Source organism: Mirounga angustirostris, unplaced genomic scaffold, assembly GCF_029215605.1.
Source record: "Mirounga angustirostris isolate CCGP_5_RB_7025 unplaced genomic scaffold, mMirAng1.0.hap1 SCAF_13, whole genome shotgun sequence".
Taxonomy (NCBI): Eukaryota; Metazoa; Chordata; class Mammalia; order Carnivora; family Phocidae; genus Mirounga; species Mirounga angustirostris.
In genome coordinates this window covers 56,134,324-56,148,497 of record NW_026991721.1, presented here as the reverse complement: position 1 = coordinate 56,148,497, position 14,174 = coordinate 56,134,324, and the positions used below count along the sequence as shown (strand labels likewise).

General features: G+C 46.8%; 1 protein-coding gene across 2 annotated transcripts in view; it reads right to left on the bottom strand.

Moving 5' to 3' along the window:
• The window catches only part of FCHSD2 (FCH and double SH3 domains 2), a 307,059-nt gene extending 298,804 nt beyond the window's left edge, over positions 1 to 8,255 (bottom strand). Inside the window, exons 1-2 of one of the 2 annotated variants that reach the window (XM_064576965.1) lie at positions 7,664 to 8,255; positions 5,840 to 5,937 (exon numbers count right to left, since the gene is read on the bottom strand). In XM_064576965.1, the coding sequence (XP_064433035.1) occupies positions 5,840 to 5,937; positions 7,664 to 7,684 (119 nt within the window). In that variant the 5' untranslated portion in view covers positions 7,685 to 8,255. The remainder of the gene's footprint in view (positions 1 to 5,839; positions 5,938 to 7,663) is intronic. The other variant, XM_064576964.1, reaches the window with a different exon arrangement.
• Between the last annotated feature and the right edge of the window lie 5,919 nt (positions 8,256 to 14,174).

Sequence of the window (14,174 nt, the reverse complement as noted above, 5' to 3'; positions counted from 1 at the left end):
AGGATGGCTATAATCAAAAGACAGACAATAACAAGCATTGGCAATGATGTGGAGAAACTAGAACCTTCATAAGATGACTGCTAGTGGGAATATAAAATGGAGCCACTTTGGAAATCAGTCTGAAAGTTCCTCAAAAAGTTAAACATAGTTACCATATGACCCCGCAACTCCACTACCAGATTTATACTCAAGATAAATGAAAACATAAGTCCACACAAAAATTTGTACATGAATGTTCAAAGGAACATTATTCATAATAGCCAAAAATCTATCAACTGATAAGTGAGTTAATAAAATGTGGTGGTATATCCATCCAGCAGAGTATTATTCGGCAATAAAAAGGAATGAAGTACTAATGCTGTTAACATGGATGAACCTTGAAAACATTATGCTAAGTAAGAGCCAGTCACAGAAGACCACACATTGAATGATTCCATTCTTACAGATTCCACTTCTATAGGGAAAGAAAGTAACTGCTCAAGGCTGGAGAAAATTATGGAAGTGACGGCTAAAAAGTACAGAGTTTCTTTTTGGGGAAGCAAAAATGTTCTCAAGTTAAAGTGTTGATGGTTGTACAATCCTATGAATATACTAAAAAACTTTAAATAGGTTAATTGTATGGTATGTGAATTGTATCTCAATAAAACTTTAAAAAAAACAGTCTAGACCAGATTACTTCTAAGGTTCCCTTCTAGACATAACAGTCTCTGAGACAATGAAAAAATTCTCAAAGTATCCATAAACAGACAAGAATCCAATCCCCAGGGCGCCTGGGTGGCTCAGTTGGTTAAGCGACTGCCTTCGGCTCAGGTCATGATCCTGGAGTCCCTGGATCGAGTCCCGCATCGGGCTCCCTGCTCGGCAAGGGAGTCTGCTTCTCCCTCTGACTAGCCCCCTCATGCTCTTTCTCTCGCTCTTTCTCTCTCTCTCAAATAAATAAATAAAATCTTTAAAAAAAAAAAAAAAAAAAAAAAGAATCCAATCCCCAGTGAGTCCCACAAACCTACAGTTTAGAGAAGGTATCATATATTACAGTAATTTCCTCACTTGAGGTTACTAGACCTCCAGGTGTCTACAAAGAAAGGACAGGTGCTTCTTAAGCCAGTTTCCATTTTTCAGAACATCTGTGAGGAACCATACACTCAGACTTCTCCGACGTAAAGTTTCAAGTATCTTTGCCTTTGTCTGGATTCATGTTAGTAGTTTTAAAATAATGATTCAAAGCTGATTGACAGTTTGATGTATGAAAAGTAAAAAATAAGAAAAATTATTAGTTAAAATGTGCTTTTTGATAGGCAAAATGTTTCAAGAAATGGGACTTATGATGATTTCCTTGATTAAAAGCTTGGATAATACAGAGAAACAGGATAGTGCACTAGTCTAGAAATTAGAGATATAGCTTAGCATTTTTTCTCAATATGATTCACTTCATCTCACTGTGCCTCAGTTTCCATTTTCATTGACAAATATGACAGTGTTCAACAGACTCTAAAATTCTATGGTTTTTCCATGTTATATAATGACCTAAAAATGTCTGCTAAGAAGGTAGTTCTTTATGTTGAGGATTCCTGCAAAGAACTTTCTTTATTGACTCTACTTAGTATATCATGAGAATAAACAATGCTAAATATATAGTATTAATAAATAATACATAGGCTGTAGTATTTAGAAACTTATAAGTTGTCTTAGAAAGCAAAGAGAGAAAAAATAGTAATAATAAACTAAAAAGAAAGTAAAGTTTGCTTGTCTAAGCAAAAGTCAACAGGAAACACTTCAGTATAAAATCTCCCCAAAGCATGGAATGTCCCTGATTAACAACAAATTAATTATCTTTCCTTCTCATATTTTACTCCCAACACACCAGCTTCCAAATACATCCCTGGAACAAACGAACTGAAGGGGGGGAGAGCAAAGGAAAAATACTGTATCATAATTGGTTTCCTCCCTTCAAAATTCCACAAGATGAAAAGGGGGGAAGGGAGTGGAAACTAGCCATAACCCAGCATGAAATTCTCTTATTTACAGCTTAATACACTACATCTCCCATTACATCTCCTACTTACAGCTTAATAATTATTGTGGTCTTTTAGTTTTTCCCTCTTTTTAAAGTCGTAAAAATTATTCTCTGCCTACTAACAATTTCTTTATCTTAAGAGAAGCTATTTGCACTTTTTTTGAGTGAATTCACACTAACTTAAATAGAGCATAATACTGGTTGGGGCATCGGTGAGAAGGACTACTATTTGTGGGGTTTTGGGGAGGAGGGTGATGGGAACCTCAAAAAAAGAAAAGCAGAGGCACCTGGCTGGCTCAGTCCCTATAGCATGCAACTCTTGATTTCCAGGTTGTGAGTTCAAGTATCACGTTGGGGGAAGAGATTACTTGAAAAAAAAAAAAAAAAAAAAGGAAAAGCAGCAAGCAAGATCTTTTACAATATAATACATATAAAAACTCAAGTTCAGAGACTTCTGATGAATTTTTAAATGTTGTTCTACTTGCTAGGACAGACCAGAAAAGCCAGACTACCCCCTTCCTCAAGCAACTAAAGTTATTACGAATATCAAAAGTATGCAATTTTCAACTTCCAATTCAGTATTATCATTGAAAAACAAAAATCAGAAATCTAAACTCACCTTTTAGGAGGTAATATAGTATTCTGCTCACAACTACATAGGAGTGAAGGGATTCATTCCAATAATTTAATATAAAAGAAGAACATACATCATTCGAATAAAGAATGTACTAATTTTGGAACACCAACAATCTATGTATTTATATATTATATGTAAATATAAATATATTCAACATCAAATAGCACAGTACGTTGGTTTTTTTTAAAGATTTTTTTTTTAATTCATTTGAGACACAGAGATAGAGAGAGAGAGAGAGCATGAGCAGGGGGAGAGGCAGAGGGAGAGGGAGAAGCAGGCTCCCCGCCGAGCCAGGAGCCCGATGCGGGGCTCGATGCGGGGCTCGATGCGGGGCTCGATGCGGGGCTCAATCCCAGGACCCTGGGATCATGACCTGAGCCGAAGGCAGATGCTTAACCATCTGAGCCACCCAAGCGCCCCTAGCACGGTACATCTTAAAGTACCCACATGAATCAAAGTATAACACAAGCCAAACAGACACCACTCTAGCCCCCTACAAACAGAGCAATAAAACATTTCCCCTAAAAACAAGTAAGGTGCATTTAAATATAACCAGTTACATTCATTTAACAATTCTGCCAGCCTAAACAAAGGGTACAAAGACACAAAAACGAATTAAGACTTACCCCCTGACTTCAAGGAATTCACATGAAGGGGGAAGCCAAAAGCATGTGCAAAATCAAAATCCTCTGAGATCACAGTGAACAACAACTTGCAAACTTAGTGGCAACCATTAATTTGCCAGGTGACAAAGTGGGAGGAAGGATATCAGCAGGCAAAGAGAACAGCACATATAAAGGCATGAATGTACAGAGCACAATTAGATAACTAGAAGTCCTGAGTGGCCAGGGCAAAGGGAATAAGAAGGAAGGATGAATAAGCATGAAATGGCAGTAATTACACCAGGAAAGGAAGCTTGTGGCTAGGATGCAGAGGGCCATATAAGCTACAACAAGATGTGTAGTCTTTATCTAGAAGGCCATAGAGAACGCAGTATATAATAAACAATATTTTTTTTTAAGATTTTATTTATTTATTTGACACAGAGAGAGTGAGAGAGAGAGCACAAGCGGGGGGCTGCAAGCAGAGGGAGAGGGAGAAGCAGGCTCCCCTATGAGCAGGGAGCCCAATGTGGGGCTCGATCCCAGGACCCCGAGATCATGACCTGAGCCAAAGGCAGCCGCTTCACCAACTGAGCCACCCCATAAACAATGTTTTTAGAAAGCTAACTGGTGGGGCGCCTGGGTGGCTCAGTCGGTGAAGCATCTGCCTTCAGCTCAGGTCATGATCTCAGGGTCCTGAGATCAAGTCCAGACTCCCTGCTCAACTTCTCCCTCTTCCTCTGCTCCTCCCCCGTGCTCCTGCGTGTGCTCTCTCTCGATCAAATAAATAAAATCTTTAAAAAAGACAAGAAAAGGAAAGAAAGCTAACTGGTGACAATGTGGAAGACAGACTTAAAAGAAGAGATTGAGGGGTAGGAGATATGAGAACACTACTGCAACAGTTAGGATATTATTGCAATAACGCAAGTGAAAAGTGATGGGGTCGGCAATAATACAAACAACTAAATAACAGAAGCAGAACAACCTACATCAACTTAGCAGTGACTGTGTGTCCCTATCCTTGACCATAAGCTCAGGTACCAAGGTATAGGCAATAGGGGAAAAAAAGAAAAGAATGTAAACAAGTCTTTAGAAGATATAATCACAGGACTTAATGACCACTGACCTTCCATACCCCACAGGGAATTTTCACTTACACACTAAGTTGGCCTTTCTAAACTGCTTCTGAAAATTTATTACTTTCTTCACTTAGAGATTTCTACTAAAATACCTTATTTCACTTAATAGATGTTTAAAACTTTTCATTTTTAACCTTATGAAGAATTCCAGGTATTTTGCACAGGAATTATTTAAGTCTAAAAATTCCCCTGTGGCCACATGAAAAACAAAAAGAAACAAATGCAGAATTAAAATAGAATACTTCCCGGTGAGAAAACAATGATCTTGGTATTTCCAACTTTGGATAAGACTAAATATATATGTCCTAGTTAGAAGTAGACAGTAGAAATAGTCACAAATAGTACCTAAATTAAATATGGGGCAGGAAAAAAGGAACTCTTTAAATTAAAATCTTTGGGCTCCAAACAATTCGGCTACCCAAACACATAATTTTATTATAACAACACACAGTTCATATTTTTCATGAAATCAACATGAGGTCATGCACCACAGGAGAAAACAGGCAACTGACAGAGCTTACAGACCCAACTCCAATATGATAAATGTGTTACTAAAGAGAATTAAGAATTGTAGCCACTCGGGCACCTGGGTGGCTCAGTCGTTAAGCATTTGCCTTCAGCTCAGGTCATGATCCCAGGTTCCTGGGGTCGAGTCCCACATGAGGCTCCCTGCTCTGCAGGAAGCCTGCTTCTCCCTCTCCCACTCCCCCTGCTTGTGTTCCTTCTCTCTGTCAAATAAATAAATAAAATCTTAAAAAAAAAAAAAAAGAATTGTAGCCACTCTGTTTCAACATGCAAATTATCTTCCATCCTTTATAAAAATATGTTTGTTGAGCTGTCAATTTGTATTACAGGATTGTTAAAACAGTGGTGTCTCTTTCAATAAAATGAGTCATGCTTCCCTCTATAAAGATACTGATTTTCACAATGCTTACGAATACAGGTAACTTTAATGAAAAAATATGATACACATTTCGCACTAAATTTAATGTTCAAAGAGAAAATTATATTTGTCATGTTCTAACAAATAGTGCTAGTGTGCAATCATCTGAGGTTGACAGGTTCACCCCCAGATATTAACCATTAACCAGAGGTGTCAGTTTAAAAATCTCTGTGAAATCACTAAGGTCAGTAAATGTTACAATTCAATGGAAAGATTATTTAAATAAGAATTTCTACTTTAATGATTATAATTTGACTAATAAATTTTTAAGATCCTTGTTTTTTCATGATAGTATATGTAGGTTATAGGTCCCGCCACTAAAGGAAAAAAAAAAGTTTGTATTGCGTTAGTTCCAGTTATAATTTCTAGCTGAGTCAAAGCTCTAACAGCCTTAAAGCAGGAAATCCAAAAGGAAATTCCATCATCAGTTCCTGGGGCTTGGTAATTCAATGGTTCTTTGAAACAAAGATATAAAAGTTCTCAAACTATTTACTATAACCTTACCTCATATCTTCAAGTAAATCACATTCTGCTTGATGTTTGGCTTGAAGTTTTGTCATCTGCTCAACTTGAGTGTTCTTCAGTTCTTGTGTAACTTTCACCTAAAATATACCATATATTATGAAGGCCATACTGCAACTTTAACAACAAAGTACTTAAGCAAAATACTTAATACCCGTCAGAATATATACCTCTTGCTCACTTCTCCCCTAAAGGCCATAAATCCATTATTAGCCACCTAATTTTGTTTACTGAGGACACTTAATAAGAAATCTAGCCAAATATCCTGAAAGAGGTTAAATGAAAGTAAAAGAGTATAAAAATTACAGATTAAGGAGGTGCAAAATAAACTGCCAGTCATTCCTTTTCATGCACAAGCTCGGCACATAATGTAGTAGGTCTTCTTAGAGTTTGAAGAGTCTGTCTTCTATTTCTTCCAAAAAAGATTCAAAGATTTTAACCACCAGGAGAAGTGAGCTGAGTATAGATGGCAGAAGTGACTATAGGAATGCCTAATGTATAATGGCCAAAATTTACACAATCATGAAATCATATGCATAAATTGACTACATAAATTATTCCATAATGGCTGCGAGAAAGCACAGTGTCTCAGGATGATGCCAACTCGCTGACAGCGCATCAAATCACAATCTCTTTCTCACAAAGGAGAAAGCAAAAGTGACCTTCCAGCATGTGCAGTGCTTTTAAGCTACCCCAGCAAGCCGGTCCCCGTGGCGGCTCCACTTCAAACAGAACAGCAAATGCAAGCTGTCCTGTGCCTCGCCAGCCAGGCCTGGACCCCAGGGTTCCAGGTTACAGTGGGCCTGGAATCCCCGCCGCCGCGGAGCCGGGCTAACTCGGAGGGGTGGGGGCACATGTGTGAAAGAAAAGAGTCACTTAACTGGAGAAACCCGGATTAAGAAAGAGAAAAAGAAGCAGCAGACACGAGCGAGTTAGGCATTCGTCAAATGTTTGCCCACGAGGGGAGGACAGAACAGCCTTCTCCACCCAATGCCCTGAGTAGACAGTAACCATCTGCAGGATTAAAAAGACAAGGACACAGCCTCAGCCCTTGGGAACGCTGGGGAAGAGGGCAGTGAAACAGTTCTCGAAGGGCGCAGGGGGGAGCCGCTGACACGCCGAGAGCACCCGTCACTCCCACCCCAAGCCCAGATCGCGGTGCACACGCCACACACTGCCCGGTTCTCGCTCTCCGGGGGCAGCACCACCGCCTCCCGGCCCCCTAGCTGGAGGGGCGGGACACGATTGGGTGTGGGGGGAGAAAGGCTCAATTTGTTTTCCCCTGGGGTGGGGGGCGGTGACTAGTCCAACTTCTTTTCGGCCGCCCCGTGGGAAATGCAGGCCGAACCTTACGGCTAGGCTGGAAACAAATTCCCTGAAAATTATCAAATGGGCGAGGGTGGCGACAAGCTGCTGGAGGGCTCAAACCTGGCGCAGACTAAACAATCACACAAGCACAGGCTCTGCAAAGCTGCAGGGGCTCCCCGCCTCCCCTCGGTGCAGCCCCGAGAATGCACTTTGCAGCGAGCAGCACTGCCATGCGCGCGCACACACACAAATGCACACGCGAAACTCTTGTGAAAGGTCTAGGGGTCTCCCGTGCGGTGGAGGGGACGAGCCCGGGCCGCCCCTTCGTCGGAAAGACACCCCATTCGCGTGGCCCTCGCCTGGAGCCGGCGGCAACTCAGTGACAAGCCCGAGGCGACGGCGGTCACGGCCCCTTGCGGAAAGGGGGAGGGGGCGCCCCAGCCGCGTCCCTTGTACACATCCCTCCCAAACCCCAAAGCCCCCCAGCTGCACCCTCACCTTCCTCGGCGGCGGCTGCATGATGCTGAAGGGACATCAATCCTCCCCCGACGGCGGCGTCAGCTAGGACGAGGAGATGGGGGGCCGTGAGGAGTGGCGGCTCGGCAAGCGTGTGTGTGTGTGTGTGTGTGTGTGTGTGTGTGTGTAAGGAGAGTCTGAGAACGAGGACTCGCCCGGCAGGGAGCAAAGCAAGGCCGGCGGGCGGCTGGAGGACCGGGTCGGAGGGCGAATGTGAAGAGAAGGAGCAGGAGCGCCGGGAAGGCCTGGGGCTCCGGCGGCCCGGGGGTGTGTGAGGGAAGGAGGCGGAGACAGCGAGGGGGCGGGGGCCCAGGAGCCGGGGCGCAGGGTCTCCTAGCTCGCCGAGCGGCTCTCGAGCAGCAGCGTCGTCTCGCTCCCCGCCCGCCCGCGCCGCAGCTCCTCGCAGACGCGGCCCCCCGCCCCCACTCAAGCAGCCCAGCCCAGCCCTCGCTGGGCCCGACGCCCCCGCCCGGCCCGGGGAGGTGGAAGGCGGTGCCGCGCTCTCGGCTTCGGCTCCTCCACTCGGGCCGCGGGAATTTCCGGCCCCACCGTGTGGCGCAGCGCCCCGCTCCGGCTGCAGAAGGGACAACTCAGTCCAGAGCCGGGTTCCAGGGGCCGGGCCACGCTGTAGGGAGGGAGCTTGGCCGCGGCGCGGGGTTTCGGATCTCGGCGGGGGACGTGGGGGAACTAACGGATCGGTCGGCGAATAGGAGGGGTAGAAACGCTAGTGAAGCACGGATATCCCCCCGTTGTCTCCGAGAGTGGCACGTTCCAAACGCCTCCTGTCCTCCCTCCCCCACACCGAGAGCCAGCCGGGGGCTTCACGCGCGCTTTCCCGCCAGGCGACCGGGCGCGCGCCTCCGATCGGGGCCGCGCACGTGGGCGGGAGAGGGCTCTGCGCCGACGCACGCGCACAAGCCGCCCCCGCGTCCTGCCGGCTTCTGGGCTGCAGTGTTTCTGTGTGTATGTGTGTCTCTGTGTGTGTAAGGGGACGACTCTCAGAATGAAGTTTTTACAGTGGCGCGGAGGGTAGTATGCCTGTGGCAGTAGGGGAGTTCCGTTTTTTACTTCTTTTCGGTCTTCCAACACCCCTCTCTGGCGAGCGAATGCGCTGGCCAGAGAGGCAAGCGTGCGGGACAAGTTCTTCCTCAGCCGGCCACAGGTGCCTGACTACTGCGGGGGCGGGGCAGGGCGATGTCTAGTTGCCCTGCAAAGAAGAAAACGGCTCTCTGCTACAGGGCATTCACGTCAAAGAGCACGGACTCTGCTTGAAGGGAACCGTGAGGTCGTTAAGACCAGGACCCCAATTCACAAATGGGGAGGCTAGTGCCCATAGAAGAGGAGAGACTTTTAGTAGGTCACACAGCAAGACTGGACTCTCTGGGTCACGAAGGGTTCTATGGGTCATTGAAAAAAAGGTGCAGGTGATAACCATGAGGAAAAGTAGCGGAGGCAGCAGGGGCAAAGGAAGAAGCTCGTTTGGGTAGTCAGGACCTCTGGGTGTCAGTCCACTCTGTCTGCCTCTGACTGGCTGGGTAAGCTCTGCCTTCCTCATCTGTCAGGGAGGCTGTTCATCCAGGCAGCCCCGTTCACCCACGTTCCTGCCCTGTCCAGACCATCTGGGGGTAGGGGTATCAGCCTCTCTTGAGGTCCTTAAGAGAATGAAAATACCTCTTCCGGATCACACACAGATGTGTGTGAACTAGATCGCCCCACGGTTTCATCAGAAGTTGGGGTCCCAGACACCTGTTTCTCAGAAGTGTAGTCAGGCAAAAGAGGAAAGTGCCTGAGGCTTGGAGAGACCCAAGTATATTGCCCGAGGCCACAAGTGGCCAGAAATTGGGAAGATGGAACTTGAATCCAGGTTGTTCACACTGAATTACCTAGATTCTTGTACAGGAAGGTGATAGAATCAGAGCTATGCATGAGTCAGATTGTGTAGGAACTAGGAGATCAGGCTTGTGTTTTCTAGTTTCCTTGAGGTTATTCAAAAGTCAGCCCTTCACCAGAGTCCTCAATCACTTATCAGGGAAGGCCTGGGGCAATGGAACAGGTGGGCGGAGTCCCAGCTCCCTGACAGCTGTGGGGCAGCAAGCAGTTAGAGCTCAGGCCTGAGGTAGCCAGGCTGAGCTCCAATCTCAGCTTCAGCACCAATTCATTGTGAGGCCTTGAGCTAATCAGTTTCACTGCTTTCGGCCTTTCTCACATGTAAAATGGGGATATAATACCAGCGCTGCAGGCTTGTTGTATTAAATAGAATTTCTTCTACCACGGGGCCTGGTACATAGTCAGTGTTCAATAAATGCTTACAGATTCATCATTCATTCAAAAGATATTTGCTAAGATCCTGCTTTGTGCCAAGCCTTGTGCCAGACACGGGATACAGAGGTTAGCAAGACAGAATCTGCCTCAGCCTTCAGCAAGGCTGAGTTCCAGACCAGCCATTCCATGAATGCTGGAGGGGGAGTGGGGGAGGGGTAACAGTGCTTCCCCAGATGCGGTGTCATGCACACAGAAGGTGCTTAACAAAGATCTGCGGGATCTTAGTCCTGGGTGCAACTAGTCTGGCCCAGAGATGATCCTCCCTTCACCTCTTTTCTGGAGGTGAGGACTAGGAGTATAAAATTGCTAGATGTTGGGAGCTTTGGGATCCAGCCTCTACCATTGATAAGCCGGGCCTTTTCTAGGTCTTGGTCCCCAACTATGGAATAAAGTAAGTGAATGAGCCTGGAACTTAGTAGGCTCTTCACAGATGAAGTACAACCCTGGGGCTCTATTTTGTGGAGTTAGGGGGGCATCCTCCACCTGATCTGCCATTATTCTAAAACCAGGAACGGCATAGGCTTTCTGGGATGACTTCCTTTGGAGGTATGATAAAAAGCTAAGGGGCAACACCAGATGACCTGCTAACTGCTTTTTCAAAAATGTGTTTGTTTTTTTGTTTTAAATGTGTTTAACATTTACTAAGTGACTTTCCCAAACTCCAAACTTTCCTATTACTTTTCTGAGCTTATCTTCCCTATAATCCTGTGAGACTGTTATTTTATTCATTTTACAAATGAGGAACTGGAGACTCAGTGAAGATAAGTAATTTGCCCTGAAGTGATGGATTTGGGACCAGAATCCAGTTCTCCCATTTGCCTCTTGTTCAAAGGAAATGAGAGAGTTCACCCAGGAAAAAAAGCAGACTCAGGAGAATACAATCCATATATTCCTAACTCTACAGAGATGGGGAAGGGATTTCTATGATTTAGGTAAGCCTGACTTAAAACGTACTCCTTTGAATGAGGCTGGGAACTTCCAGAGCCTTGCTCCTGCAGTGCAGATAAGCACTGTTACCAGATGTAAAATCTCTTGAGATTCTTTGAGGTAATGCCACAGAGGCTGTCCTGTGGCCACAGAGCAGCATGCATTATGGCCCCAGAGACAGAACTGGGACAGGTCTCAGCTGCATCTAAGGAAGGTTTTCCAGGCAGAGCTGCCCCTAGAGGGGGTGAGCTCCCCCATCCCTGGGGCAGTGCAAGTAGCTGTTGGCTCCTTTCCACCAAGGAGGCCACAGATGGGATTCTCACCCTGGGAAGGAATTAATAACAGCTACCATTTATTTTGCCTCTTCTATGTTTCAGGCATTGAAGTAGGCATGTTATTTACATTATTTCTAACCTTCACAACTTCTCATGGTACATATAACCCCATTTCACATATTTCACAGACTGAAGATCAGAAGCAAAATGACCAGCCCAAGGTCACACAGCTAGGACAGGAGAGCTAAGGCCTGGCCCCAGCTCCCTCTGGCTCTGAAGCTATGCTCTTCTTCCAGCGTGCATGCTGCTGTACAATCTCCCAGAAGGAACATAATTCTAAATTTAAGTGAGAGCCAGGATTAGAAGCTGGCCTAGAGGGGGCATATGAGTAGGCATTGGAAGATGAGCTATTCCAATATTCCACAGGGCTCCCAGGAGAAACTCCAGGGATGTGAAGTGGGCAGCAGCCCTTGAGCATGACTAGAATGTAAATAGCACCCCACCACGGTTCAGAGTGGCCACCCAGGATAGACTGGCACTCCATCCAAGGCTCTAGAGAAGGCAGCCACCATCCCATATGCCCATACTGCACCAGGTCACCTCCCACCCTCCTTGTAGCTAGGTTCACAGCCCTCTCTACTCCCTTTCCTGCTCTATCATTATCCCCCACTCACATTGGTGCAGGCTGCTCAGGAATACCTGTTAGCCCATCCAGATGCTAGCTATTCCTTGTTTGAGCCCCACTGAGGCTACCTGGCTACATTGCTGCAAATAATGCAGTCTGTGGACCCTACCCCCATTTACCTCCCTACTACTCTAGTTACCTTTCTCCCTGTATTTCCACTCCCCGCCCTCCTCCTCACACACACATACCAGCTTTTTCTCCTGCCTGAGCTAATCCCCTCAACACAGCCCTCTGGTAAGCCTGGTGTGGGAGCGTGCCTCCATTAGTCAGCTCTCAAGACAGAGAATCACAGCCCACTCAAAGAGGTTTCAAGATCAGTGACCAGCAGAAGAGGGCAGCGACTCCCTAGAACACAAAGTGATTTTGTGGCAGAACTAGACCTTGGATTCTATCTAGCATCACTCAACAAGTCCCTTCTTCTGGGCTCAGTCATAAGCAGGTCTCTGGGGTAAGACCCAGGTCCTGCACTCCAGGAACTCCCAATCCCAACACATGGACCAAAGGTCATAGCCATGAATCCAGAACATGCAGGGTCAGGAGAGTCATAGGGACCCAGATTCCACCTGGTGGTAGTATGGGGTCTAAGGCCAGAAGTAGGTCCCTGAGAGGCAGGCACTGGGACAGGGAATTATCTGGTCAGCTGGTGCCAGGGAGTGTTACAGCTTGGGTGGGGGTGAGGGACAGCCAGTCCCAGGGCTATAGTAGGAGCTGAGAGTCACATGGTTTTGATATGAGGAAGCAGGAAACCAAGGTCTTTGCCAGCCACTTGCTGAATGTGACCTTTTGGGCACAGCTATGTGATCTGTAAAGAACTGAGGAGCTATGTATGCTAGGGACTGCCCATCTTGGGACACATCAGGGAAGCTTGAGTGACTGCCTATGTGGGACACCAACAAGGGCCTTCCCACTGGGAGCTGCACTGTGATCACAGCTCTATGAAACTTGGACTGATAGATAAAACAGTCAGGACTGGGAGGAGGATTGACATCGCAAGGACTTGGGGTCAGGTAAACCTGGATGAGATGTTTGGTTCCTCTTCTGCCTAGCTTTGAGTTCTTGACCAAGTTCTGAAATCTCTTCAACTGAGTTCCTTTGTCCTTAAAAGGGGAATAATGACTTCTTGCAGGGTTGTGGTGGGAATTAAATGGGAATGTTTACATAAAATGCCTGCAACCATGCTGGCCCACCAATGTGAGCTTCCTTTGTGTGTGCATGTGTTTTCCTTCAGTTTCCCTTCGTTTTGTTCTGGTTTTGTTTGTAAAAGTAAAAAAAAACAAAACACAAAAAGAGGAATTCCCATGGGAGGGTGTTGAGCCCAACTACAGTCCCAGCTTTGCCCCTGACTCATTGTGAAGACCCGGGAAGTCCCAGTCCTCCTTCAACCTTCATTTCCTCATCTGGAACACAGGGACTTCCACCAGGGAGTTTTTTCAAAGCCCAGCCTGAAGGCTTGAGACACCACCCCTTTAAGAGTCCCTTCCGTGTAGAGGACCCCCAGGCTGAACGGGGCAGCGGGGAATTGGGGTCAGGCAGTGACCAGGGGAAGGAGATGGGAGTTGTAGGGGTGGGACAGCAGCATGGGGAGGTGGCAGCTCTGTGACCACTGTACGCTGGTCTATGAAACTCAGCTTGGGAAGCCTGCCGCCTATTTTCCCACAGCCTGCCTAGTTAATGCCAAAACAAAACACGCTTGTCTGCTCCCCGCTGGAGGGCAGTGGGCCAAAATGAATGTCCTGGAGGGCTGGCAGATGCCCTGGCATCCTGCCTCTCCTCCCTGGGCACCCGCCCTTCCCCTGTCTGCAGCACATCCACACACCCATGGCCTGTGGCCTGTGGCCTGTGGCCTGTGGCCCGGGCGAGCTGAGCACCGCCCTCAGCCAAAACTGGCCCAGGCTGCAGAGAGGAGCTTCCCCAGGACCTGTCCTCCCCCCTCTCATTTTCAGGGCTCCTAAATGGACACTCCAACACTTAAGCCTGCCTGTCTTTCTGGTCCAGCCTTGGCCCCAAGATATGATCTAATTCTCACCATGCTGCTGTGGGCAGAGCACGTGGCATCAGAAGCTGGGAGCTGCTGTCAGTCGCTACGGGAGGGAATTCCCTGGCTCAGGAAAGCTCTTCCAGAGCAAGGGAGCAGGTGGCGCGTCTCCCTGAAGAGACAGACACCGCCAACGCGACAGGCAGAGCCAATCCTGGGGTGAGAAGCCTCACATCCGCCACCCCCGCCTTCTCTCTGATGCTTGTCTACACTGGGCACAGTAATAATAATAGCTTATACTTTATAATA